The following is a 24,682-nucleotide window of genomic DNA, read 5'->3' on the forward strand; positions in this document are numbered from 1 at the left end:
AGGTTAGAAAATACACTTTGGGTTTAATATAATAGTAGTATATAAATTTGTATAATGTAATATGCGAAATTGAGTTGCCGATGACATGTCGATTGCCGCTCGTATAATGCCCGATTGGGAATACGAGGTTGTCTCGGGCTGATGTGAGGCAAGGATTTCCGTAGAGAGACTGTGTTTAACTGCTTGTCTACTTTGGGCAAGCCGGGATATGGGCTGTTCTGGAGCCATGCACTGGTATTTGACGCAATGTTGCTAGGAACTGTAGGCTCGAGGTTTGCAGCTCAGAGCTACAACGAGCACAAAAAACTTAGCGCCAAGATACAAGCAATAAAATAACAAAATACCTGAGTAAAATAATAGATAGAATATTATAATCAAGGTAGCATGTTAAAGTTAAATTAATTATTAATATAAAGGTCTTCACAGCGGTCTAGGCCGAATCTACCCTGTATTAAAGCAATGCCCTACCTAGCTCCACCTTATCCAAGCTCTGACAGCGCTCTACTAACTGAATCAAGCCCCTGTGCACGCTGACATCCAGTTATGTACCCAAAAAACAAGCCATGTCTACAATCCAACCATTAAAGTCTCGTATCTCAGTCTTCCTTCCAGCCTCTATGTCCTGCAACATAGAGCTGCGATGTTCAAAGATCTTGAGACCAAAGGCGTATAGCTTTGCTTTCAAGATTGGCTGTGAGAACCTTTCCATCAGCCTTTTCCGAACTTTGGGGACGCTTTGTGGCAGATTGCAGCCCGATTTTGTCTGTTCAGCGTAGTAAATGATAACGCTACGACTCGTATCATGGTCAATAAGACCTTGGATAACAGCACTTGTTTGCCAGAGGAGCCTGTCTATCACCCTTGACAAAGGATCATCAAACTCATAGGATGTAAGCAATTCCCCCGTTTTGCAGCGCAGTAAAGCCGTAAGTGGATTGATCGACGCATTCATGACCAACTTCTCCAACTGAAGCAGCCAAATCTCACCCGAAGACACCTGCTTCGTGTTCACAAGCGGTGTCGAAGCAATATGCCGGATAAAGAAGTCATCCGATGGCTGCTTCCCCGGTGATTCGGGATCAGATGCCCAAAACACAGGTCCGATGTATGCGTCAGCCGGAGCCGCATGGATGCTCAAGAAAGGACCTGCTGATGCAACCCCATGACTCACAACACACGCGGAGAATGTTGGAGTGTCGCCGCTTGGGTAGCGATGAGAGATGTATAAAGGACCGTGGGGAGGCCAGAGTTTGCAGACGCCATTCTGGGCAAAGACGACGGAGCTGCACCTCCCAAGGTAGCGGCGAATACGGTCTCCTTCGGATAATCCAGCTTCTGCCTTTGTGGAGATAAAGACGTTGTGAAGTTTCTTTCCGTCTGCGACTTCTTTGACTGGACCGTATTGAGGTCTTGTTTCTGTCCACCATTCAACGGTGAAACGTTTGTTGAGGAAGAGTTTGCCACTGGTTAGGTCTGCGAGGCCAACGCCTTCACATGCGACCCACTGCGATAGCAATTCTTTTCTATGAATGGCGAGAGTGATGGGAAGGGCATTGGGATGACGAGCCATGTGAGTTGCGTACAGTCGGCCGATGTTGCCAGGACCAATGATGTAAATGCGTTGGTCAGAGTTTGTTGATGGACCGACACAAGCATCGTGGTCGTACTCTTCATCGCTGTTGGAACTTCCCATGTCAATACCTTCATCAAGCTTTGGCTGGATATTGGCGGGCGACCAAGCGAATAGCTTTGGGGGCGGCCTTGTATCGGCTAGGAAGGCCGTCAGCCAGGTTGGGTGTTCTTGGGAAGCCATGGTGCTAGGAAATGGTCATTCCTTCTCAGAACAAGTTGGAGAGATCGAGTGCTGGTAAGGGAGTCGGTGTCTGAGTGGTTGTTTTGCTTACGGGTTTACCGTGTGATAGAGGTAGTGAAGCAAAGAGACAGGAGGGGATTTGCTATACAGTGTCATGAAGGCTACTGCAAAAATACCTGGGATTATTTTAGACTACTGTTACTATTATCGTAAGTCAGTTTGTAATTAATTAGTCATAATCAGATACTGTGATAATGAATAGTATCTTGGCCCTTCAGTAGCTCACTTTCCATCAGGGCATCGCCCTCTCAACCGCTAACTACACTGCTCGATCCGGCAATTGGCCACTACCGGCAACTGCCCGGCTCGCATAGATTCGTAACCCGCGTGCTACCGAGACACGGGATGGTTCAGCATGCAGATTACAATCTCCGACTGATTGGCCCGTTTCTCCCACCCCCTCACGGCGCGCTGTAGGATTCACCCGAGGGTAAGAGCTACTTATGCAGGTCAGCGCCACAAACACCGATTATCAATCCTTCTGCAAGATAACCCGTCGTAGCCAATAATTGCAATGGGCCAATTGCAGGATCAGGATCTGCCAGAACCTGAATCATATGAAGGATCAGCAGGTCAGCTGAAAGTAACATCGCAGTCAAACCTGCAGGTTGTGATGCCGCCGAGAAATGACAGCGGATAACATCGCGCTAGGCTGGATGAGACACAATATGCCTCGTAGGATCTTTTGGTGAGACCTCATGATGGAAGCATCGAGAGTCTTAGACATGGGATGATCGTTCGTTCGGTCTAGGCCGAGATAGAATCGAGTATATCCTCCCCAGCACGGCATTTCAACAAGACGTCATTGACTGTGCTGGGAGTGACAAGCAGCGATCCATTGGCCATGTTACTTATGAGATCAGCAATGATATTGACATTTCAAAATTGGCTGCTGCTTGGAAAGATACCATCAACAGAACTCCTGCTTTGAGGACCTGTTCCTTCACTTCCAAGAATGGAGACTCGTACCAGGTCATCTTGAAAGACAGCTTTGTCTTCTCATGGATGTTTTCCACCTCTGTTGATCAGAAAGATGCTGTTGTGCAGGATGAAGCAGTAGCTGCGGCTTCTGGCCCTCGCTGCAACAGATTTGTTCTTCTGGATGATCCAATCGCGAAGAAGAAGCTCCTCATCTGGACTTTCAGTCATGCTCTTGTTGACAGCGTCTTTCAGGAACGAATCCTTGGTAGAGTTCTGAAGGCTTACAAGCATGGGCAAGATGAACTTTCCGACAGACCCTACACGCCTGAGTCGTCTGATCCTGAGGATGATGGGTTGTCGTTGACTCCAACTGATGGGTCGAAGACTCCAGAGACTGGGGGTATTTATTCTGCGACTCAGTTCTGGGAGGAGTACTTAAGTGATCTGAATGCTTGGGCGTTTCCGCACTTGACTTCTCCCTTGGCTGTTCCCTACCCCGAGGCAAAGTCAGAGCACCGCATGAAGTTTCCAACTTCGGCTCAGTCGACTTGGCCCCGTGTTTCTGTCTGTAGGACTGCCCTTGCCGTACTCTTGTCACGCTACACGCACTCGCAAGAGGCGCTGTTTGGCGTGGTGACAGAGCAACAGCTGCTGGCAAATGGTCCAACACAGACTGTTGTCCCCTTCCGCGTACACTGCTCTTCTGACCAGTCTCTGTCAAACATCATCAGTGCAGTCAATGCCAACAATGATGCCATCCGCCAGTTTGCAGATGTCGGTCTTCGCAGCATCGCCTCCTCTGGAGATGATGGCTCTGCTGCTTGCGGATTCCAGACTGTTCTGTTAGTCACTGATGGCGATACTGAGCAGGCTGCAAACTGTGAGATTCACCAGAAGGTTGGAGAGTCTGAGCTATTCATGCCCTGCACTAATCGTGCTCTGCTTCTCCACTGTCAGGTGGACAGTGATGGGGTATCCGTCATTGCCAGGTATGACAAGAGCTTCATCGATTCCCAGCAAATAGCTCGCCTTCTGCAACAGCTGGATCATTTGATTCAGGTCCTACGAGGCTCTTCAGACACTTTGACGTCTGTAGGAGAACTCCAGATGATCACACGAGAAGATCAAGCTGAGATCCAAAACTGGAACTCAATCCCCATCCCTTCCCGACCAACCCTCATCCACAAAGAGATGCTCAAAACATCATCACTCTCCCCTTCGAAGCCCGAAATCTGCGCATGGGACGGGGAATGGACTTACTCTGAACTCGACAACATCACCTCCCGCTTGGCCGCACTCATCAAGCTTAGTACCCCAGACCAAGAGCACGCGATACTTCCTATTTACTTCGAGAAGTCCAAATGGGTCGTTGCTTCAATGCTCGCTGTGATGAAAGCCGGTCATGCCTTTACACTCATTGATCCGAATGATCCGCCTGCTAGAGTGTCGCAGGTCGTTGGGCAGACGGGCGCGACAGTAGCTCTTACTTCAAAGCTATACAAAGGCAAGGTAGAGGCCATTGTTGAGCGATGCCTTGTTGTTGACGATGACCTTGTTCAATCTCTCATCTGCACTTGCGGCTTCAATCCAGATCTTGTTCTTGCGACGGTTACTCCAGAGGACTTGGCCTACGTTATCTTTACGTCCGGTAGCACAGGCGACCCCAAGGGCATCATGATTGAGCATCGAGCCTTTTCGTCTTGTGCCCTCAAATTTGGTTCTGCACTCGGTATCAACAGCGACACGCGCGCTCTTCAATTTGGATCTCATGCCTTTGGCGCGTGTCTTCTCGAGATCATGACGACTCTGATCCTCGGCGGTTGCGTATGCATTCCCTCTGATGACGATCGCATGAACAATGTTCCCACTTTCATCAATCGGGCCAACGTCAATTGGATGATGGCGACACCGTCTTATATGGGCACGTTTCAGCCTGATGATGTCCCTGGACTGCAGACTCTGGTGCTTGTTGGGGAGCAGATGTCGCCGTCTGTTAACGCCACTTGGGCTCCTCGCGTTCATCTCTTGGATGGCTACGGGCAGAGCGAGAGTTCTTCCATCTGCTTCGTTGGAAACATTGGCTCATGTGGAGCTGATCCAAACAACATAGGTCGCTCTGTTGGCGCGCATTCTTGGATCATCGATCCCCGCGACCACAATCGTCTGGTCCCGATCGGCGCAATCGGTGAACTTGTCATTGAGAGTCCAGGCATTGCGCGCGACTACATCATCCCTCCACCAACAGAGAAGTCACCGTTCTTCTCAACAGTTCCAGCTTGGTATCCTTCTGAACATCTACCTGATGGATTAAAGTTCTACAGAACTGGTGATCTTGCGCGTTATGCGTCTGATGGCACTGTTGTTTGTCTTGGCCGCATGGACTCGCAGGTCAAGATTAGAGGACAACGTGTCGAGCTTGGGGCTGTGGAGACGAATCTCCGACAGCAGTTGCCTGACGACTTGTCAATTGTTGTTGAAGCTGTCAAGCCGTCGGATTCACCTACGAGCACTATCCTTGTCGCCTTCTTGATCGCCTCTGAGGCAGCTGAGTCTGCGAGCGATGCCAGCATCTTAGATCTGGCTGCGACCAAGGACACAAGTGCGAAGCTGGAGCAGGTCCTCCCTCGCCATTCTATCCCATCGTGCTACATCAGCATGCAACACCTTCCTCGCACCGCCACCGGCAAGGTCGACAGACGAAAACTTCGCTCTATAGGTCGCGACATGTTGGCCCAGCAGCTACAAGGAACCAGTTCCCGACCATCTCAATTGAGCTCTCCATCAACCAGCGGCCAATTTAAGCTGGAGGAGGTTTGGTGCCAGTGCCTGGGTCTTGAACCCGGTGCTCCAAACATTGGATCAACCTTCTTTGAGCTGGGTGGCCACTCCATCACTGCCATAAAGATGGTCAACATGGCAAGGTCAGCAGGTATTGAGCTCAAAGTCTCTGACATTTACCAGAACCCTATCCTCGCTGGACTTGAGGCAATTGTCAACGGTAGCGCTGTGCCATACGCGATCATCCCAACGATGACTCGCGATAGACCAGTTGAGCAGTCTTACTCTCAAGGTAGACTCTGGTTCCTAGATCAACTAGAAGTCGGCGCTCTATGGTACTTAATTCCGTACGCTGTTCGTATGCGAGGATTAGTAGACATCGCTGCGCTGAGTCGTGCTCTGATGGCCTTGGAGCAGCGTCACGAAACCTTACGGACTACCTTTGAGGATCATGACGGCACAGGTGTGCAGATTATTCACCAGACTCTCTCCAAAGAATTGAGAGTCGTCGATGCGACAGATGGTGACTACCTTCGACTCCTGGAACAAGAGCAGACCACTCCATTCGATCTCACCTCCGAAGCAGGATGGAGAGCACTACTCATACGCATAAGCGATACCGACTACGTCCTCTCCATCGCGATGCACCACATCATCTCTGACGGCTGGTCAATTGACGTTCTGCGCCACGACCTCAGCCAACTCTACGCCGCAGCTCTTCAAGGCCGTGACCCTCTCTCAGCCATGAATCCTCTCCCCATCCAGTACAGCGACTTTGCCATGTGGCAGAAGCAAGAAGCTCAAGCGCTAGAACATGAGAAGCAGCTTGAATATTGGAAGAAACAACTTGCTGATTGTTCACCTGCCAAGTTACCCACGGACTTCCCTCGTCCAGCTCTGCTCTCAGGTGAAGCAGGCGTTGTGCCAGTGTCCCTTGACGGGGAACTGTACCAGAACCTAAGGGAGTTCTGCAACGAAAACAACACTACCTCATTCGCCGCGCTACTAGCTGCTTTCCGCGCAGCACACTATCGTCTCACAGGTGTTGACGACGCTGTCATCGGCACACCCATCGCCAACCGCAATCGCTGGGAACTAGAAAACATCATCGGCTTCTTCGTCAACACACAGTGCATGCGCATCACTGTCGATGACGAACATACGTTCAGCTCCCTAGTCCGTCAAGTCCGAGCTACGACCACCGCGGCATTTGAGAACGAAGACGTACCGTTCGAGCGCGTCGTGTCAACAATGTTACCTGGTTCACGAGACCTTTCACGAACACCGCTTGCGCAGCTCATCTTTGCAGTTCACTCGCAGAAGGATCTTGGAAGGTTTGAGCTCCAGGGTCTTGAATCGGAGGCTGTTGCTAGCAAGGCGTATACGCGGTTCGACATTGAGTTTCATCTCTTCCAAGAGGCTGGCGGGCTTAAGGGTAGTTGCAACTTTGCGACGGATCTGTTCAAGCCGGAGACTATTGAGAATGTGGTCAGCGTGTTTTTCCAGATTCTGCGCAATGGTCTTGAGAAGCCGAATGTTCCTATCTCGGTTCTGCCTCTTACTGATGGGATTGAGGAGCTTCGGCGCTTGGACTTACTCAGGATCAAGAAGGTTGACTATCCGAGGGATGCAAGCTTGGTTGACATCTTCCGCACGCAAGTCGCTGCTTATGCGGACTCTTTTGCAGTCGTGGACTCTTCTACGCGACTTACTTATGCAGAACTTGACCGTCAGTCAGATCTGCTTGGGACATGGCTTCGTAAGCGGAATATGCCGGCTGAGACTTTGGTCGGAGTGCTTGTACCGCGTTCATGCGAAGCGATTGTCGCCATCATAGGTATCCTCAAGGCGAACTTGGCTTACCTCCCGTTTGATGTCAATTCCCCCTCTGCCCGCCTGAACGGCATTCTGTCAGGGTTAACTGGACCTAAGATAGTGCTTCTGGGCTCAGACGTCCCTGTTCCCGAGCTGGAGGTGCCTGACTTGGAGCTTGTTCGTGTCCCTGATGCCGTAGAGCAAGGCGACACAAACAAACTCAACGGCCATGCCAATATCGACACATCAAATCCTACCGCCACAAGTCTTGCATACGTCCTCTTTACCTCTGGATCAACCGGTCGACCCAAGGGCGTCATGGTAGAGCACCGCGTCATCGTCCGTCTCATGACAAGCAACATCATCCCCGACTTCCCAACTCAACCGCGCTCAGCCCACATGTTCAACATCGCCTTTGACGGCGCCACTTACGAGATATTCTTTACGCTCCTCAACGGTGGAACATTGGTCTGCATTGACTGCATGACTACTCTTGACGTCAAGGCGCTTCAAGATGCGTTCATCAAGGAACAGATCAACGCTGCGTGCATGGCGCCTGCACTATTGAAGCTGTATCTCACTGATGCCTGTGATGCTTTGAGAGGTCTTGACTTTCTCATGGCTGCTGGCGATCGCTTCGATGGTCAGGATGCTATTGAGGCCCAGAATCTGATTCGGGGACAGTGCTATAATGGGTATGGACCAACGGAGAATGGTATCATGAGCACGAGATATCCTATCGCTGTTGGTGACTCGTTCATCAATGGCGTTCCCATTGGGAGAGCTGTTAATAACTCTGGAGCTTACGTTACCCGATTTAAACCAGCAGCTTGTTGGTGTCGGTGTCATGGGAGAGCTCGTCGTCACCGGTGATGGTCTTGCGCGAGGATATTTCGACCCAGCCCTCAACAAGAACCGCTTCATTCACATTGAAGTCGATGGCCAACGAGTGAGAGCCTATCGCACTGGTGATCGCGTACGGTACAGAGTAGGCGATGGCCTAATTGAGTTCTTCGGTCGCGTGGACACACAGTACAAGATCCGCGGCAACCGTATTGAGTCAGCGGAGGTCGAAGCTGCTATGCTAAGCCATGCCTCTGTCCGCGACGCTGCTGTCGTCGTGCAGAAGGATGATGGTGACAAGGCTGACTTGGTTGGTTTCGTCGTCATTGATCATGATCATTCGTCGGAGGGCGACGCGAATGATAACCAGGTTGAGGGCTGGCAGGACCATTTCGAGACTGAGATGTATGCCGACATTGGGGATATTGATCCGTCCACAATTGGGAAGGACTTCAAGGGCTGGACGTCTATGTATGACGGGAGTGAGATTGACAAGGTGGAGATGCAGGAGTGGCTTGACGATACTATCAAGACGCTTCGTGATGGTCAGGCTCCAGGTCATGTACTCGAGGTCGGGACTGGTAGCGGCATGATCTTGTTCAACCTTGGCGACGGACTTCAGAGTTACAGAGGTCTTGAACCATCCAAGTCTGCCGCCACATTCACCAACAGCGTCCTCAAGTCCGTCCCGTCTCTCGCAGGCAAGGCAGAGGTCCACGTCGGTACAGCGCAAGACATCAGCCAATTGAGCGATCTTCACCCAGACCTCGTGGTGGTCAACTCAGTCGCGCAGTACTTCCCTTCACCAGAGTACCTGGCTCAAGTGGCAGACACTCTGGTCCATCTCCCCGGCGTCAAGCGTCTGTTCTTTGGTGACATGCGAACGAATGCTACCAACAAGCATTTCCTCGCTGCCAGGGCTGTTCGGACACTGGGTGACAACGCAACGAAAGATTCTGTTAGGCAGAAAATGGGGGAACTGGAGGAGCGCGAGGAGGAACTACTTGTTGAACCAGCCTTCTTCACGATACTACAAGATCGCTTTCCCGACTTGGTCCACCATGTCGAGATTCTGCCAAAGAACATGCATGCTACAAATGAGCTTAGTGCGTACCGGTATGCGGCTGTGGTGCATATACGTGGTCACGACTCGGTCCCTGTGCATACGATTGAGAAGGGTGCTTGGGTCGACTTTGGCGCATCACGAATGGATCGCGCGTCTCTCTTAAAGTTTCTGCGACGTTCGAAGAGCTCGTCGACCGTGGCCATAAGCAACATTCCCTTCGCCAAGACCGCCTTTGAGCGACAGATTGTTGAGTCCCTTGAGGAAGAGGATAAGTCCAAACTCGATGGCGCCGCTTGGATCTCAACTATTCGCTCTGAAACTGACAGCCGTGCGTCTCTCTCTGTTCCTGACCTTCACGAACTCGCTCAAGACGCTGGGTTCCGCTTGGAGGTCAGCGCGGCGCGTCAGTGGTCTCAGAGCGGTGCCCTTGATGCCGTCTTCCATCACTTACCGTCCCCTTCGGACACTCGTCGCACGCTGATCAAGTTCCCGACCGATAATCACCTGCGAAGCTCAGCGACCCTTGCCAATCGTCCGCTACAGGGATTACAGCGTCGTCGTGCCGCATTACAAGTCCGCGAGCGATTACAGTCTCTACTACCGTCATACATGATCCCCTCCAGCATCGTAGTCTTGGAACAAATGCCTCTCAATCCCAACGGCAAGGTCGACAGGAAGGAACTTGCGCGCCAGGCTCGGATTGTACCGAAGCAGCAGACTGCACTGCCTGCGCAAGCGGTGCCTATCAGCGACATCGAGGCTATACTCTGCGACGAAGCGACCGCGACGTTTGGGATGAAGGTTGACATCTCTGATGACTTCTTCAAACTCGGCGGACATTCCCTCTTAGCTACGAAGCTCATCTCGCGAGTCGAACAGCGCTTCAATGTCCGCGTCACCGTCAAAGACGTTTTTGACAATCCCGTCTTTGCTCATCTTGCAGTCATTATTCGTGAAGGCCTTGCTTCACGCAGCACCTTGACTAATGATTAAGACAAGCAAGGCTGGTCTGCCCGTGTCGCCCCTCGTACCGAGACTGAGATCATCTTGTGCGACGAGGCCTCCAAGCTTCTTGGTATCGAAGTTGGTATCACTGACAACTTCTTTGATCTCGGTGGACACTCGATGATGGCGACAAAGCTCGCCATGAGACTTGGTCGGCGACTGGATGCTACGATAGTGGTCAAGGATGTCTTCGACTACCCGGTTTTGTTCCAGCTGTCCAAGAAGCTTGAGTCTGCTAGGTCGGGGACTGGTAATGACGAGGCGCACCTCGATGAGTACAACCAATTCGAGCTTCTCTCACTCGAGGATCCGCAAGGTTTCGTCCAGCGAGAGATTTGCTCACAGCTCAACATCTCATTGGAATCGATTCAAGATACCTACACGTCCACCCAGATGCAAAAGTCATTCCTCTTCAGTCCCGGAACTGGCTCCCCAAGACCTCTCGCGCCCTTCTACATTGACTTCCCGGTCGACTCAGACCCAGCTACCCTCTTCAACGCCTGTCATCTCCTAGTTGAGCACATCGACATGTTCAGAACAGTCTTTGTGCTGGCTTCAGGTCAGCTCTATCAAGTGGTTCTGAAGCATCTCGACGTGCCAATTGAGACGATTGTCACTAACCAAAACGTCAACACGGCTACCAACGATTTCCTGTATGAGCACGCACAAGACCCCATTCTTCTAGGAGAGTCGTTAATACGTATCGCTATCCTCAAGCAGTCATCTTCAGTACGAGTACTACTGCGACTATCGCACGCTTTGTATGATGGCCTGAGTTTAGAGCCTATCGTGCGTAACCTACATATCCTCTTTAACGGCATGTCTCTGCTTCCACCAACACAGTTCAGGCGGTACATGGAGTATACAGCCAACAGCCAAGAGAAGGGCTTTGAGTTTTGGCGTGGCGTGATTGGGGACTCTCCTATGACTGTCTTGAGCGATGCGACTAACGCGGCTTGTCCTCGGGAGATGTCAACTTCCAAGGCCCTGCACTTGTCAAAGGTCGTCAACGTTCCGAGCCAAGCTATTCGCAGCAGCATCGCCACGCAGGCGACGGTGTTCAACTCTGCTTGTGCTTTGGTGCTCTCGAAGGAATCTGGGTCCAGCGACGTTGTCTTCGGTCGCATTGTCTCAGGCCGTCAGGGCTTGCCTGTCAATTTCCAGGCCATCATCGGCCCATGCACCAATGCCGTCCCTGTTCGCGCACACGTAGGTACAGATGAGACTCATCACCAGATGCTTCGCGACATGCAAGACCAATACCTGCGAAGCTTGCCATTCGAGACCCTTGGCTTCGAGGATATCAAGCGCAACTGCACGGACTGGCCAGAAGCAACCACGAATTTTGCATGCTGCGTGACATACCATAACTTTGAGTATCATCCCGAGAGTGAAGTGAAACAGCAGCGTGTTGAGATGGGAGTCTTGTCGAAGCATGTTGAGCTCAGGAAGGATGAGCCGCTGTATGATCTGGCGATAGCGGGAGAGGTTGAGCCTGACGGGATGAGCTTGAAGGTCACCATCATTGCGAGGGCGCATTTATTTGAGGAGGAGACGGTGCAGTATTTCTTGGACGAGGTTTGCAACACATTTCAGGCCCTGAACCTTTCTTTATAACGTGTCTCAGTACACGTGTCCGAGCCAGTGGAAGGGGAAGTAAAGAGTACTGGGTGGAGATCTAGACCAGTAATGCCGAAGGCCAGCAACGTCATTTGTCATGTAGTGTAATTCATTCTATCGTTTATTCTTCATTAAAAATGACTGAATTCTATCTATCATTACTCTCTTTCAACACCCTCCCCTCATCGAGGTAGTCATCCTGTGTAGCCTTCCCTATCATGCTCGCCGAGTCGTCGCCTACTATAGTTGCGAGTCTTTTCCATTAACTACACTGCTAATAAATTGCTGCAAGAGTCAGCAACAGTGTGACTCCCATTATCAAGGCGCTTCCGGTAGTCAACTTATCTGCCCCGTTCTTCTTGGAGCTCCCCGTAGCCTTACTGCTACTCCCAGTCGAGGTGCCAGTGGAGCCTGTTGAATCGCCGCTAGCATCAGAACTGCCATCACTATTAGAGCTCCCCTTGTTATCAGAACTGTCCTTGCCTACACCAGCAGCGGTGATAGTATAGACAGTTCCGTCGCCTCCGTTGGTGTACGAAAAGACCTTTCCGCTGGCCGGTGCCGTGACTGAGCCTGGGTTGTTGCTCAAGGTGGCGGTACCAGTCTTGAGGGGATCATCAGGCTTGTAGTATGTGCTGACGCCCTCCAGGGAGTACGAGAGCTGAGACGAGCAATCATACGTCTCCATATATGACCCGCAGGATTTGTAGTCGACATTCAGCTCGGACTCGAGGGTGGATATTTGCTTCAGGCCGATCAGGTTGGGGTCCGTCTTGGGGCAGATCTCGACGATGCTATTGCATGTTAGTGTCAGTGACTGGATGACTAAAATTTAGCGTACCTGGACAGAGCTCCGCTGATCTCACAGCAGTTACAGCCCTCAATTTTCTGCAGATTGCTTCCCGCATCGCCCGAATTGGCACTGTTCGAGCACGTCCCTGTCTGTTGAATGGCATCCTGGATGTTGAGATAGACTTGCCCAACGTTACAAGAGCAAGCGCCCTGCGCATTCTTGGGGGCGGGAAAGTAGGGAACCGGTTTCTTGGCGGTATCGCAGTTCATGAAATACGAAACCACGTACTCCTGATACTCGCATTCCCAGACCCTGTTCCAGCAGAAGGCCGCGTAGCAGTTGAAGTTGTCGACGTAGTCCTGGCAGCCGCATGCGAGGAGTTCTACCTGGCTGTTGTCGTGACGAGCTTGAGCTATGCAGCTGCTTGTCTTCTTGTTCGCAGAGGCCTGGCACTGTTCGAAGCCTGATGCGTCGGCGCAGCCTGAGCTCGTGAGTGTGACATCAGCTGCAACGGCTATAGCAGCCAAGCCAACAAGAAAAAGACCATATACTTTCATGGTACTCTGTAATTACTTGCTAGAACAAAGTTACGGTACAGAAGGGACCAAGATAGTGCTTGTTTGATGGAGCTGCTAGTGTCTGTTATGTACTTGTGCGGGTGTCTTTCAGCTCTATGCGGGAGACTGTTGGCATAACCCGAGTTATCCGCATTCCGCCTTACGAGAGAGGACAGTTGCTGGAATAGATACAGAATAAAGCTTTCATTTAGCCTAGACTTGACCAGATTCGGAATGCGAGCCTGCCATATCGCCCTGTTTATATTAAAGGCCCGCATCAAGCGTGCCGAGATGCCGGGCTGAGATATTTCTCTCAGCTCTCATATCCGTTATGTGATGAAGCATGCTGGCTACTGCGCTGTTTGGTTCACTTACTCAATAACTTCTTTAGCATTGGAACTTTGTCAATGGATGATTAAACAATACAGAGCTGTGAGAGCGAGGCAGTTATCTGCTAAACAGGATCACTGGCATTCTCATTTACATTTCCCCCACGTGGATACGATCCAAACTACAGAGTAGGGTGGAGAGCATTCCGCGTCTTCAGCCTTATTGTCGCGTCAGAATAACCTTCGATTCCGCTGGCTAGCGGAATGAACCCGTTTAACCTATCCTGATCTAAAAATAGTATACCTGTTATCTGTTATCGGACTGGTAGCTTTTAAGCTGCTGTTCTTATTTTGTAGCCATGTGTATGTAAGGGAAATCTGAGTCTTGAACCACTAAACATAACAGAAGTAAACTTCCTTTATTATAAAAGGGCTTGTGTTAGTTAGCACCTAGGAGTAAATTAGAGACGTGAATAATAAAGACTAACTACTAAACAGAATAAAAACAATTATACAAGCTGTATTCTAAAATTGACACTCTTTAGGGTAAGTTGACCTCACGGATTGTAGGTGGGTGTGAGGTGCTTATCTCGGCGAGCGATAAGAAAATGGGCCAGCTGTTGGAGCGGATCTCCGATAACACGCCAGACATCCAATCACGGTCCCTATCCTACGGTTAACTTTACCAGATCAGGCACGTACCGGAACCTCCCCGGCATACCGGAATTGCGGGGTAGCGAGCGCGTTCTTCTCCCCTTAGATAGAACTTCCGAGATGGAAATCATCATCACTCTGTAAAAGCAGCAGGGCTCCAGTTGTGACCATGACCGACGAGTCAAAAAGACGCCGTGCTAAGAAGGTGAAAACACGGAGTTTGTACATCTCTTAGAGATATAAGAGACTTGGCTAACAGGCGTGTCCAGCTGGCTGTTCAAACTGCAAGAGACGCGTAAGTCGCGGTCTTGTCCAAACAAGGAGTCTGCTTTAATACTAATTTTGAGAAAAGAAGGTAAAATGTGATGAACAGCTGCCAGGATGTAAGAGGTGCGCGAAAGTCGGTGTCCAATGTCCCGGCTATCATAAACCTGTGAGATGGTCGGTCAAATATGAGAGACACATGGTTAATTCGTCGCCAACTGCGGGTAACTCCTTTTCTTGTTTTGACGCAGGTTCCAGAGATCTATCAAACTTGATGCAGCCGATATCAGACCTTGGAATTGTCGAGACTCAGAACGACAATGACTCTGAAGTACAGGCACTTGGCCCTTTCACGCAACGTCCTAGTTCGAGTTTATCTGATACCAGGGAGCACCTGGAGGCCTTTTTGGAAGTACAACCACCCTTGACGTTGAATACAGAACAACCATCGACATTGTACGACGATTTACAAGCCGATGAGGAATTTCCACTTGCGCTCGATGCCTTTGATGATGACTCTCTTTGCCTGACCCCCTACACACCAACTTTACAAACATCACTCATCCTGGACCACTACTTTACAACAGTTTGCCATTTCAACTCATCCTTCGACTCAGCGAATAATCCGTTCCGATCGGAAGTTGCCAGAATGATGGCCGACTCACCCCTACTCTTTGGTTGCGTGTTGAGCATGTCAGCAGCTCATTTGTACCAGGGCGACAAAAGAAGCAGCCATATTCCACTGGAGTTTCAGACTGAGGCAATGTCACATCTTTCACAGACATTGTCCGAGCTTCCTATGAGGACGGAATGCGAGATTGATGACAACCAGCCTACGGCATTGGTATCTTCTGAGAAAATCTTGAATGTTTCAGATGAGTTGCTCTTGAGTATCATATTTTTGGGAATGACCGCGGTAAGTATCTATGCTCCTTTTGTCTGATCAAGACTGGCATATTAACTCATTAGGCTTGGCATGATGTCTCTGCAACCGGTCTCCTACATCTTCACGGGTCACGACAACTATTTAGGTCATGGATAACATCAAAAAAATTGACAGACATCGACAGAAGAAGAAAAATGACAAGAACACAAACATTTGTGGTCTCATCCATGGTATATTGGGAAGCTATGAGCTCAGCGCTCTTCGATCAGCAATACGAAGGCTTGTCACACCTCACAATGTTTTGTGATCCACATCCCCCAGCACTCATCCAGCCTTGTCCATGGACTGGCGTTGCAACGCCCATTTTTGTGTTCCTTGCAAAAACACTCACGCTGGTAAGGAATAGTCAGGCTTTGAAGAGCTTGCGGCTTTTTGAATCTGGAGAGATTCATCGGAGGGCCCTGTACGCTGAGTTACTCTTTAAAGCAACTAGTCTTGAACATGAGATCGTGGGGTATCGGCTGCCCTCTGTTGGTCTTATTGATGAAATTGGAGACCCTTGTACAACGCCTGATCACTTGCTGGATATTTCTCGCTGCTATCGCATGGCTGCCCTACTAGAGCTCTATTCTGCATTTCCGGAGACAAAAAGGAGAGAGGGGAGACCAGATGGTGCTATTGATTTGGATCATGGTGATAACAAGACACACCTAGCCCTGGGACTGGCATTTAGCATATTAGAAATCTTGGAAAAGATTCCAGATGACTCAGGGACAATATCGATACAGCTTCTGTCACTGCTCATCGCTGGAAGTGCCCTGGGGCCCATCTTACCAAGGGGAGAAGATGATGGACCAAAGAGATTGGGAATACTTCGTCTGCGGACATTTGTTCGACAGCGGATCCACAAGATGTATGCGGCTGTTCGTTTGGGGCCAATTGGAAACGCCATGCTTATACTGGAGGAGGTTTGGGCGCGTATGGACATGGTGCCCGCAGTTCAGAACGCGTACTCAGCAACATCGAGCTTTCACTGGATTAGTATCATGTCGGAAAAAAGGCTTGAGACAATGTTTGGATGACCTTATAAATACTACCATTTGTTAAAAAAGCGGCAGTTCGGCATCTCATGAAATGCGTTCTCTTTGCTTATGACTACTTGCAGATATACTTGGCGCATTGATCTCTTAGTAATTACATCTTATGCACAGGTAAATGCTACGCTGTTTGTGTCGAATGCTAAACTCCGGGATACCTGCGTTATTCCCGTCGCTCGTAAGTTCCAGTCTAGTACTAAAATGGATGCAAAGTGCGAGTTGCTTGGCCTCGGAACGTCGGAATGGCCACTTTAGCCATCTTATCATCAACCTCGTACATTTTGTCCCAATGAGGAAATAGGCTTCATCAGACCTCCACTACCTACATATAATGCGGCCATGTTGTCTATCAATGGTCTTGAGTATATCCTCACATATTCCTCTTGTCATCAGCATCGCATCAAGTCATTATGCCAACTTCAAAAGAAGGTTATCTCTGGACCAGCAACGGCCTCACAACTGGCCTCGCAACGGACTCTGTTATCAAGGGTACACCCGAATCTTCACTTCTTGAAAAATATGATGTTGTTGTAATCGGAACAGGCTTTGCTGGACTTATCGCTGCCCGAGATATCAGTTTGACCACTGATAAGGTTCTTCTTGTCGAAGGCCGCGATCGCATCGGCGGAAGAACATGGACAGCCAAAGCTTTGGGCGAGGAGTTTGAGATGGGAGGGACATGGGTTCATTGGTAAGACCGTTGTGTGATGGGTGATACATAGTTCTGATGCAGTGATTGCAGGGGCCAGCCACACGTTTACTCAGAGATTCACCGCTATAATCTTCAAGGAAACCTCAAGACCTCAGCTGGAACAGCAGACGCCAAGTATACAGCTTATACTGCAAGCCTTTCTGGTCCAAGCAAGCTTGATACCAAAGAGACAAACAAAGTAGTTCAGAGAGTAGCCGATGCCTTCTTTGACATTGACGGCTTGACCAGTTACGATCTAATGCCATATCCCCACGATCCATTGCGCGAGCCTGCTTTATGGAAGAAATATGAGCACCTCTCCGCAAAAGACCGCCTTGACCAGTTAAGCGTTCCTCAGGTCGAGAAGGACATGTTTGATGCCATGATAAGCTCTTTTGGCTCTGTGCCAGGCTCACAATGTGGCTTTGTCGAAGTGCTGCGATGGTATGCACTTGGTGGCCATTCCATGGCTGGCGTCTTCGAGCGCGCTGGGCTCTTTAAGCTTGGAAAAGGTGGTATGACATCGCTAGCACTGTCAATACTGTCTGAGTATAGAGGGCATCTACTGTTCAATACTGTGGTTGAGACGGTCAGCCAGGAAAACAAAGGGGTCACGTTGACTGCAAAGAACGATCGACGTATCGAGGCCAAATACGTGATCTCGACTATCCCTCTGTGAGTACTGCCCATATTTATTGTAGCTACACCTGGAAGCTGACAATTATTTAGAAACTGCTTGTCGGATATCTCATTCAATCCTCCTCTCTCGCCAGTCCGCCAAGAAGCTGTCAAGGCAGGCCATATCAACCAAGGTGCCAAGATCCACTTCAAGCTGAAGAAAACCGAGCCTGGCTGGTTCGCTATGGCAAGCGGCTACGGAAGGTCTCCGTGGTGCTTTGCATTCTCTGACCACAATGGCAACACTGACAAGAACAATGGTACATATTGCATTGGCTTTGGCTATGGTGGGCATCTCGCGGACCCACAGGCTACCCAAGACATCACCACAAGCTTCAAGGAATACATCAAACCTGATGCCGATGTCGAAGCGTATCTCACCCACGACTGGATGAATGATGATCTTGCAAAAGGGACATGGAGCTGCTGGGGACCTGGCCCGGCCATGAGTCGCTGGCTTAAGGAGCTTCAGACGCCTCATGGAAGAGTCCTTTTCGCCAGCGCTGACTGGGCTAATGGATGGAGAGGTTTCGTTGATGGAGCTATTGAGAGTGGTGTTACAGTAAGTGTTAGTGTCATGAGGTTGTTATGCTGGGAAAGTTCTTTATGTAAACTTTAATAATAAATAGCATACTTAGATTTAAAAATCTTTCTGACCTTTTACATCCTCCGAACCTTTCTTAAATTCTTTCAAATCTTTTTTTAAATCTTTTTCACTTGTACTTCCCGCTTTTTCTTCCTTTATCATCTCCAGCTCTTCGATGCTCTCTTGTTGTATTGCATCTTTCCACCTTGCCGCATAATCTCTCCTCATCCTTTCATAGTCATACTTTGTGTGTTTTTCATGACGCCGCCATGCCTTCTTACCTTTAGCTGCTATCATCTTTTTCTTTTTCTCTTCCCTGTCCCTCTTTATAGCCATTGACTCCGAATCCTGCGGTAGAGGACCGTCTGCTGGATCCAATTTTGGTGGGTATCCAAGAGGTGGACAGTACCTAAAATGGGGATCTTCCGTACCGTAGCAGTCCCAGTACGTATCACCCAATGATTTGCATTCATCGTTGTATTTGCAGACAACCCCACCACCCTCATTCCTTCGATTAGGGGCGGCCACAACCATTTGCTTACCATAAGGTTGAGTTTTTATGCCACGTAACTTATCGTGCCTTCTAGCAGGCCTTTGATTTCGAACGGTAACTATATTATCCATCAGCATTTCTCTTATAGAGTACATATAAGTCTGTGACCTACTTGCAGTGTGGGCAACCTTGTACCAGACGCAGACTGTATCACCTTCCTTACCGTGGCAAGTATACGAATTCCCTATTGTCCAGGTTTTCGTAACCGAAAGACCCCAGGTTACGCTGAAATCGAGATTTACTCCAACCGTATCCTGTGGAGCTTTGACACCCACATTGATACCAACCGACGCCATCATTGAGACTCCGTAGGCTATGGCCTTTGACGTATCACTACTAGCACAACAGGTTTGGTTATGGCCACAGTGCACAACTTCCTGTAGTTAGTTAGCTTAAAGCCTTTTTCTCTGTCCTCACTCTTGAAGAGACAAGCCTACGGAGATCTGCTCGAAGAGGTACCTCTGGTGAGGCCATCCTTAATGCAAATGTCAGCTACGTCAAGTCCAGTTAATTGAATCATTATACTTACCAGCACCGTCAAGACTTGTAATTACGGGCTTTTCTTTCTTCTTGGGACAACGGCGACCCATTTTGAGCATCAAGTCTCTTTTGTAAAAGGGCTGTGTCTCATTCCCTGGAGAATAGTCCGGCTCGAGCATCGAGTTTCTCTTGTAAAAGGGCCGTTTCCCATTCCCAGGGTAATAGTCCGGATCTCGCTCCCCCTTTACCGGGGGGTAAGGGCCAAAGCAATCAGTGTCGACCGTCTTATTTTCCGGCATGATGTCTGTATGATCCCAATACAACCTCTTGCAGTAAATAGAGATCCGGTTGTTGACAGGGTCAACATCTGTCTTGCATGAAGGGCCTCCTGAAAACACAGGATTGGGATGAATCGCGTAGGTAGCCTTCCCAACTGTGAAGTTCCCGCTTGTAATGGGTATGATTGAAGTGCTCTCCTCGTCATAGTTCCCATATGGCGGTATTGCGCCTTCACCATTGACTGTAACTTGAGAAAAGTCAATGGGCACAGTAGAATTGATAGTTCTACCACATCTCCCCATAAGGACGCCCCCATTTCTGCGATAGATAACCAGAGAAGACATGTCTTCTTCTGCGTCTAGAATGAAAGAAAGGCTGACTTTCGCCGCAGACGCAACAGACAGAAGTAGGGAAAATGCAGAAAGGAACCGCATCTTGAAGGTGGGAATCTGCTTTTGTGAATGAGGTTAGTTTGTGAACAAGGCTTCACTATCCAGATGCTCGATAGTACTTGCCAATTGGAACAAACCCTGTTGATGCTTCTTGGAGTGTACAAACGTACTAGGATAATGGCTTGAAAAGGATTGTAAACGTACTAACAAATTTTAGACTCGCCAACGGAAGAGCCGGTCATTTTATACATGTTCCTTGTCAACATTCGTAGGAGAAACTTTGAGGGCGCTTCGTATTTACCCCTCAATTCGTTTCGCGGCTGCAACACATGTCGCCGTTGGCAACACCAGAAGCGAAGTCAGTTAGGATCTGTCAGATCACTGTTTTTGTTATCAATTCCCAGGAAGTCTAATCCAGTCAAACTCCCATGTGACTCTCAGTCGAGGTGCTTCTCTGTTATCTGTTCGCGTGCTTTTCGTGTCGGTCAATCTTTGCCTTGTGCTTAGTTGCGAAGAAAACCAAGTGTTCAGGCTGATATTGCAGCAAGAACTTTAGCTTCTCGTTATCTTTGTTAACGAGAATGAGGCTGTCTATCGCTGTCTGGTCATTCATACTATAGAAACCAGTCCTGACGACAAAGAGATTGGCAAACATGGACTCAACTGTGGACTGATGTTGATCAGTTGCAGACCATTTTCTCTCCTCAATTTTTGGAGTTGAGACGTCAATATGAATAAATATGAATGGTATCGACTTGCATTGCATGTGATGATCTGTTCTTTTCTGTTGAGTCTTGTTTCTGTTGAGTGGCATTGAAGTGCAACGAATGCTTCATCAAGGTCGAACTCTCTCTTGATTCCATTGCAACTCACAGAAAACGACAGGAGGTTGCTGTTGTTGTCATTGTTGTTGTTGTCATTTACTTCGTCGTCTGGGTTAAAGCCACGCCTTAATCTGGCGCTTTCCGGTGCCATCGCCAGCGGCTTGGTTATGTCTCAGCATATTGACTTTTCCAACGCCAAAAAGTCAACGCCTCCATTTTCTGTTTGTGGCGGATACTCTCGATGAGAAAGGCCGAATACGAACATTAGATAACCAAAGCTTGACTCCTCCAGTGCCTCGATATACTCGGCATCATTGTCGGTGCCGGGCAGTTTGCCTGGTTGGGATGCACCATACATACTATAGTCGCCGAGCTTCCAACATGGCACACCTTGGATGTCATCGTGTTCGGGGGTTATTATGCTGAGGCTTTCGCCCGCTTTGTCGTATGCGACATATGTCCGAACAGGTGCCGAAGTAAGATTTGTTGAATCAGTACTTGTTTGACGATAATGTGGACAAAGCGACTGGTATGTTGTACAGCCAGCAGAGTCTCAACAAGCTTTGCACAGAACTAGAAAAAGAGCCGATAATAATAAGATGTTATTTGTGGCGTCGATTGGCCCTTTTAGCTTTTGAGACCTCCCGTATTTGTTCCATGGGAGTCTCGCAGACACGAGGTTGCGTATCGAAGGATTTTAATTGAACGCAACTCGGCAGTATTTGCTCGGGTATTTTCTCGATGAGCTTGAATGACACATCAATAAAACGGCACGCAGTGGGAACTCGGCGTCATGATATCCACCCATTCTAGCGGCTTGTAGTTCCTTGCTCGTTGCAACAAGAGCGTCTCCCAAACGCCGGCAGTAAATGTCCAGGCCACACTACGTTGTGCCGAGTACGCTGAAAGATGCAAGAGTACGCGCGGACGCAATAAAAGTTGTCCAGTGAGGACCCATGAAATCGATGATCGATTTCAAGACGCTGCTGTAACGAGCTGAGTTCTCGACATGAACATCCTCAAGCTTGAATACTTGGGTCCAATGCTTGTCTTTAGCATGAGTGGTGCGATATTCAGCAATGAGTGTCATGAAATCTTCACACAGATTGAATTCTGTCACATAGTCGATCACAGGACGGAAAAGACCAATGCGAGGAATGCAGTCTCATGGCAGCGTTCACGACCGACTCTCTCATACAAGGAGCTTCAATCATCTTTGACAACACCATCGGTGGCCCACTCACCAGAGACAAGAAGATTGATAGCGTATTCGAGGTCACGCCCTTTCAAAGCTTCCCAGGCATCAATATCGCGGAAAGGGGGATACTTGGTCGCTTTGCGTGAGGGGCTCATTGAGGGCGACAGACTGGACCTGGGAAGGCAACTTTTTAAGACTGGTTGTTATGAAACTGAGTTCCGTGCGGCCTTTCCGTAGACAAGCTCTCTCATGTCGCGTTAGGGAGAAGATCGAGAATTGGCACAGATCATTTTGCAGGGACTTAAATAGATTCGCCAGATACAGAGTTTTCGTGAATCACATCAGCCGCTTATCCAAATGTGTGTGACAACGATAGGCCGTTGAGAAGGAACAGTATGCCGTGAATGGTGGCTTTTTTTAATTAGTACCTACACTTCACCTTACAACTCTCTATTCAAGTAACAATCGCTTCCTGATTGATTGATTGATGGTAAAGCTTATGAAGTCTGACCTGCCACTTAGGCAATTTCTACCCAGAAGATTGACGGTTTCGGGTATTTCTTTACTGGCATTCCGTCACTGCTGTTGATGAGAAGAGGGATGAAGGACGTCGCTTGCAGTCAGTTCCAACGCAGGTTACTTATCCCATAACAAACTGGAGCGAAATTTGCACCATACCGTGCTAGGAAGCAAGTATACTCGCTTAGAACTTGACCAATAGGACAGTTTGCGCCGATTAGTGCCATCAAATCTCCTTTTCAGCGCCCGATTGGCCTAAAGCCAGTAAATTCCGACCTCGTTGCTCGATACAGGTCTAGACCATCCAATAGTTTTCAGCGGCAAAGCACCTAAGATCAATAGTTTCTTCAAAACCCCTGACTAAATACGGCACAACGGCTGGCTGGTCAGCGCTAAGAGAGCTCGTAAAATGAAGTACGATAATATGGAGATTGCCTTATAGGCTTATTTATCTCCCGACTCCCAAGTGCTCGATTCTAGTGGTTTCTGCTTTGACATTTTACATCCAAGACTATTACAGCCATGATTGCCAAGAATCTTGTTTTCGCTGTGCTAGCGACTCATGCTGCTGCTGGGCCTTGTAAGCCTGGTGGGGTTTCGTCCAACACGTTGTCCGCCAGTGCTTCCGAAACAAGCATCTTGGATTCAGTGATCACAACCACTTCTGAACAAGCCACGACTACAACAAAGGCAGCTGCCACTACGACAAGCGCATCCGTACCCGCTGGAGAGGCTATTATCCTCCAGGTCAACCCTCGGCGTCGGCTGTCGAAGCGAGACACATCGTTCGTGGGTAGCAACAACCCGACCGAATGCACCTTTGCCTCAGTCTTTCACCTTGACGAGGGAAAGCTTTTAGAGAACGGAGTTCCTATTTACTTTGCTGGCAATGGCTTCCAGGAACTTGCTGCTCATGGCGAACCACCAGCTGATGCTGTCACGACGACATTCTCAATTAGCGGGGGCCGTCTTTCATGGACGGATTCGTCGTTTGGCGAGGCTGGGTTCTGTCAGACTGAATCTGATGGACAGGTGTACATCACCTTTGGTTCAGAGCCTACTGGCTGTGAAACTGTTACTCTTATGGCTTATAACGGTATGCAGGACCCGTAGTATCTGCGTTATATCTGGCTAACATGATGATGCAGAGGAGCAATGCCAGAACGGACAGATCATCGGAGTCGAGACGTCCAGTGCCGAAACAACCACTGTAGCAGAGACGACTGCCTCGTCCGATGCTGTCCAGCCCACCACTTCTTCCGACGCCTGTTTTGTCGGTATTGATGGTTTGAACGGCGAGCCTCCACGGGAGAGCCGTCTAGCTGACTGTTCGAGACTGAACACGGTCACAGTTAGCCCATACCCCGAGTAAGACTTGCGTTAATGCTTTTTTTCGATCGTGGACTGATATTTCCAGAACTTCAACCGTATTCAAGCGCGAAGTTGCGTTTCGCATTCCAACAGCCTTCCCGACCTGGCGACCTGCGATGAACACGCTTGCAGCCCGCGCAGAAGGAGAACCAACTGCCACTACCATCCAGCCAACTGAGATCCCTGTCTACGCTACCAACTGCGACTCGCCCGAGGAATACTACGCGGCTTGCTCTGAGGCCGGGATCACTGCGTTCACGACTACTCTTCCTACGACGACTACTTCAACATCGACTACTATTAGCGACTGTCCTGCGAAGCGACTCGTGAGGAGAGCGGGTGAGCATATGGGGTATGAGTTTGAGGATAACTGGGATGCCCATATCATGCCGGGATACAAGCTGTTTTAGACCGTGCTATTTGGATAATTTAGACGTAAATACTAAAGGTGTAAATAGTAGGAATATTTTAAAACTAGTAGAGCTAGCTAGTTTATATAAGCCTTTAAATTATAAAGAATTTAAATTAGCTATAGGCTTTACTTAAAAAGTATATACTTTACCCTTATTATAGCTTAACTTTAATTTATAAAATATATTAAATCTATAGA

General features: G+C 49.1%; 8 protein-coding genes across 8 annotated transcripts; 4 read left to right on the forward strand and 4 right to left on the reverse strand.

The window, feature by feature from the left end:
- Nucleotides 1-644: 644 nt before the first annotated feature.
- FSUBG_13645 (2-dehydropantoate 2-reductase) lies at nucleotides 645-1,813 on the reverse strand (the record flags this gene model as incomplete). Its single annotated transcript, XM_036678558.1, has 2 exons — nucleotides 645-763; nucleotides 988-1,813. The coding sequence occupies 2 exons, from the start codon at nucleotides 1,811-1,813 to the stop codon at nucleotides 645-647; spliced, it is 945 nt and encodes a 314-aa protein (XP_036530883.1).
- Nucleotides 1,814-2,387: 574 nt separating this feature from the next.
- On the forward strand, nucleotides 2,388-11,918 carry FSUBG_13646 (enniatin synthase; the record flags this gene model as incomplete). Its single annotated transcript, XM_036678559.1, has 4 exons — nucleotides 2,388-2,445; nucleotides 2,625-8,131; nucleotides 8,190-10,238; nucleotides 10,296-11,918. The coding sequence occupies 4 exons, from the start codon at nucleotides 2,388-2,390 to the stop codon at nucleotides 11,916-11,918; spliced, it is 9,237 nt and encodes a 3,078-aa protein (XP_036530884.1).
- A 277-nt stretch (nucleotides 11,919-12,195) lies between these two features.
- On the reverse strand, nucleotides 12,196-13,271 carry FSUBG_13647 (uncharacterized protein; the record flags this gene model as incomplete). Its single annotated transcript, XM_036678560.1, has 2 exons — nucleotides 12,196-12,715; nucleotides 12,763-13,271. The coding sequence occupies 2 exons, from the start codon at nucleotides 13,269-13,271 to the stop codon at nucleotides 12,196-12,198; spliced, it is 1,029 nt and encodes a 342-aa protein (XP_036530885.1).
- A 1,152-nt stretch (nucleotides 13,272-14,423) lies between these two features.
- On the forward strand, nucleotides 14,424-15,711 carry FSUBG_13648 (Arginine metabolism regulation II; the record flags this gene model as incomplete). Its single annotated transcript, XM_036678561.1, has 4 exons — nucleotides 14,424-14,472; nucleotides 14,514-14,549; nucleotides 14,770-15,434; nucleotides 15,550-15,711. 4 exons carry the CDS (start codon nucleotides 14,424-14,426, stop codon nucleotides 15,709-15,711), a joined length of 912 nt encoding a protein of 303 aa, XP_036530886.1.
- A 1,200-nt stretch (nucleotides 15,712-16,911) lies between these two features.
- FSUBG_13649 (lysyl oxidase 2 3 4) lies at nucleotides 16,912-18,508 on the forward strand (the record flags this gene model as incomplete). The annotated part of the gene is made up of 4 exons (XM_036678562.1): nucleotides 16,912-17,192; nucleotides 17,244-17,867; nucleotides 17,922-18,432; nucleotides 18,500-18,508. The coding sequence occupies 4 exons, from the start codon at nucleotides 16,912-16,914 to the stop codon at nucleotides 18,506-18,508; spliced, it is 1,425 nt and encodes a 474-aa protein (XP_036530887.1).
- A 172-nt stretch (nucleotides 18,509-18,680) lies between these two features.
- FSUBG_13650 (uncharacterized protein) lies at nucleotides 18,681-20,202 on the reverse strand (the record flags this gene model as incomplete). Its single annotated transcript, XM_036678564.1, has 5 exons — nucleotides 18,681-18,685; nucleotides 18,738-19,067; nucleotides 19,122-19,386; nucleotides 19,447-19,484; nucleotides 19,539-20,202. The coding sequence occupies 5 exons, from the start codon at nucleotides 20,200-20,202 to the stop codon at nucleotides 18,681-18,683; spliced, it is 1,302 nt and encodes a 433-aa protein (XP_036530888.1).
- A 1,665-nt stretch (nucleotides 20,203-21,867) lies between these two features.
- On the reverse strand, nucleotides 21,868-22,337 carry FSUBG_13651 (uncharacterized protein; the record flags this gene model as incomplete). Its single annotated transcript, XM_036678565.1, has 2 exons — nucleotides 21,868-22,097; nucleotides 22,229-22,337. 2 exons carry the CDS (start codon nucleotides 22,335-22,337, stop codon nucleotides 21,868-21,870), a joined length of 339 nt encoding a protein of 112 aa, XP_036530889.1.
- Nucleotides 22,338-23,223: 886 nt separating this feature from the next.
- On the forward strand, nucleotides 23,224-24,482 carry FSUBG_13652 (uncharacterized protein; the record flags this gene model as incomplete). The annotated part of the gene is made up of 3 exons (XM_036678566.1): nucleotides 23,224-23,797; nucleotides 23,850-24,069; nucleotides 24,119-24,482. 3 exons carry the CDS (start codon nucleotides 23,224-23,226, stop codon nucleotides 24,480-24,482), a joined length of 1,158 nt encoding a protein of 385 aa, XP_036530890.1.
- Between the last annotated feature and the right edge of the window lie 200 nt (nucleotides 24,483-24,682).

This window comes from Fusarium subglutinans, assembly GCF_013396075.1.
Source record: "Fusarium subglutinans strain NRRL 66333 chromosome Unknown NRRL66333_c0000371, whole genome shotgun sequence".
In the NCBI taxonomy this organism is placed as follows: domain Eukaryota; kingdom Fungi; phylum Ascomycota; class Sordariomycetes; order Hypocreales; family Nectriaceae; genus Fusarium; species Fusarium subglutinans.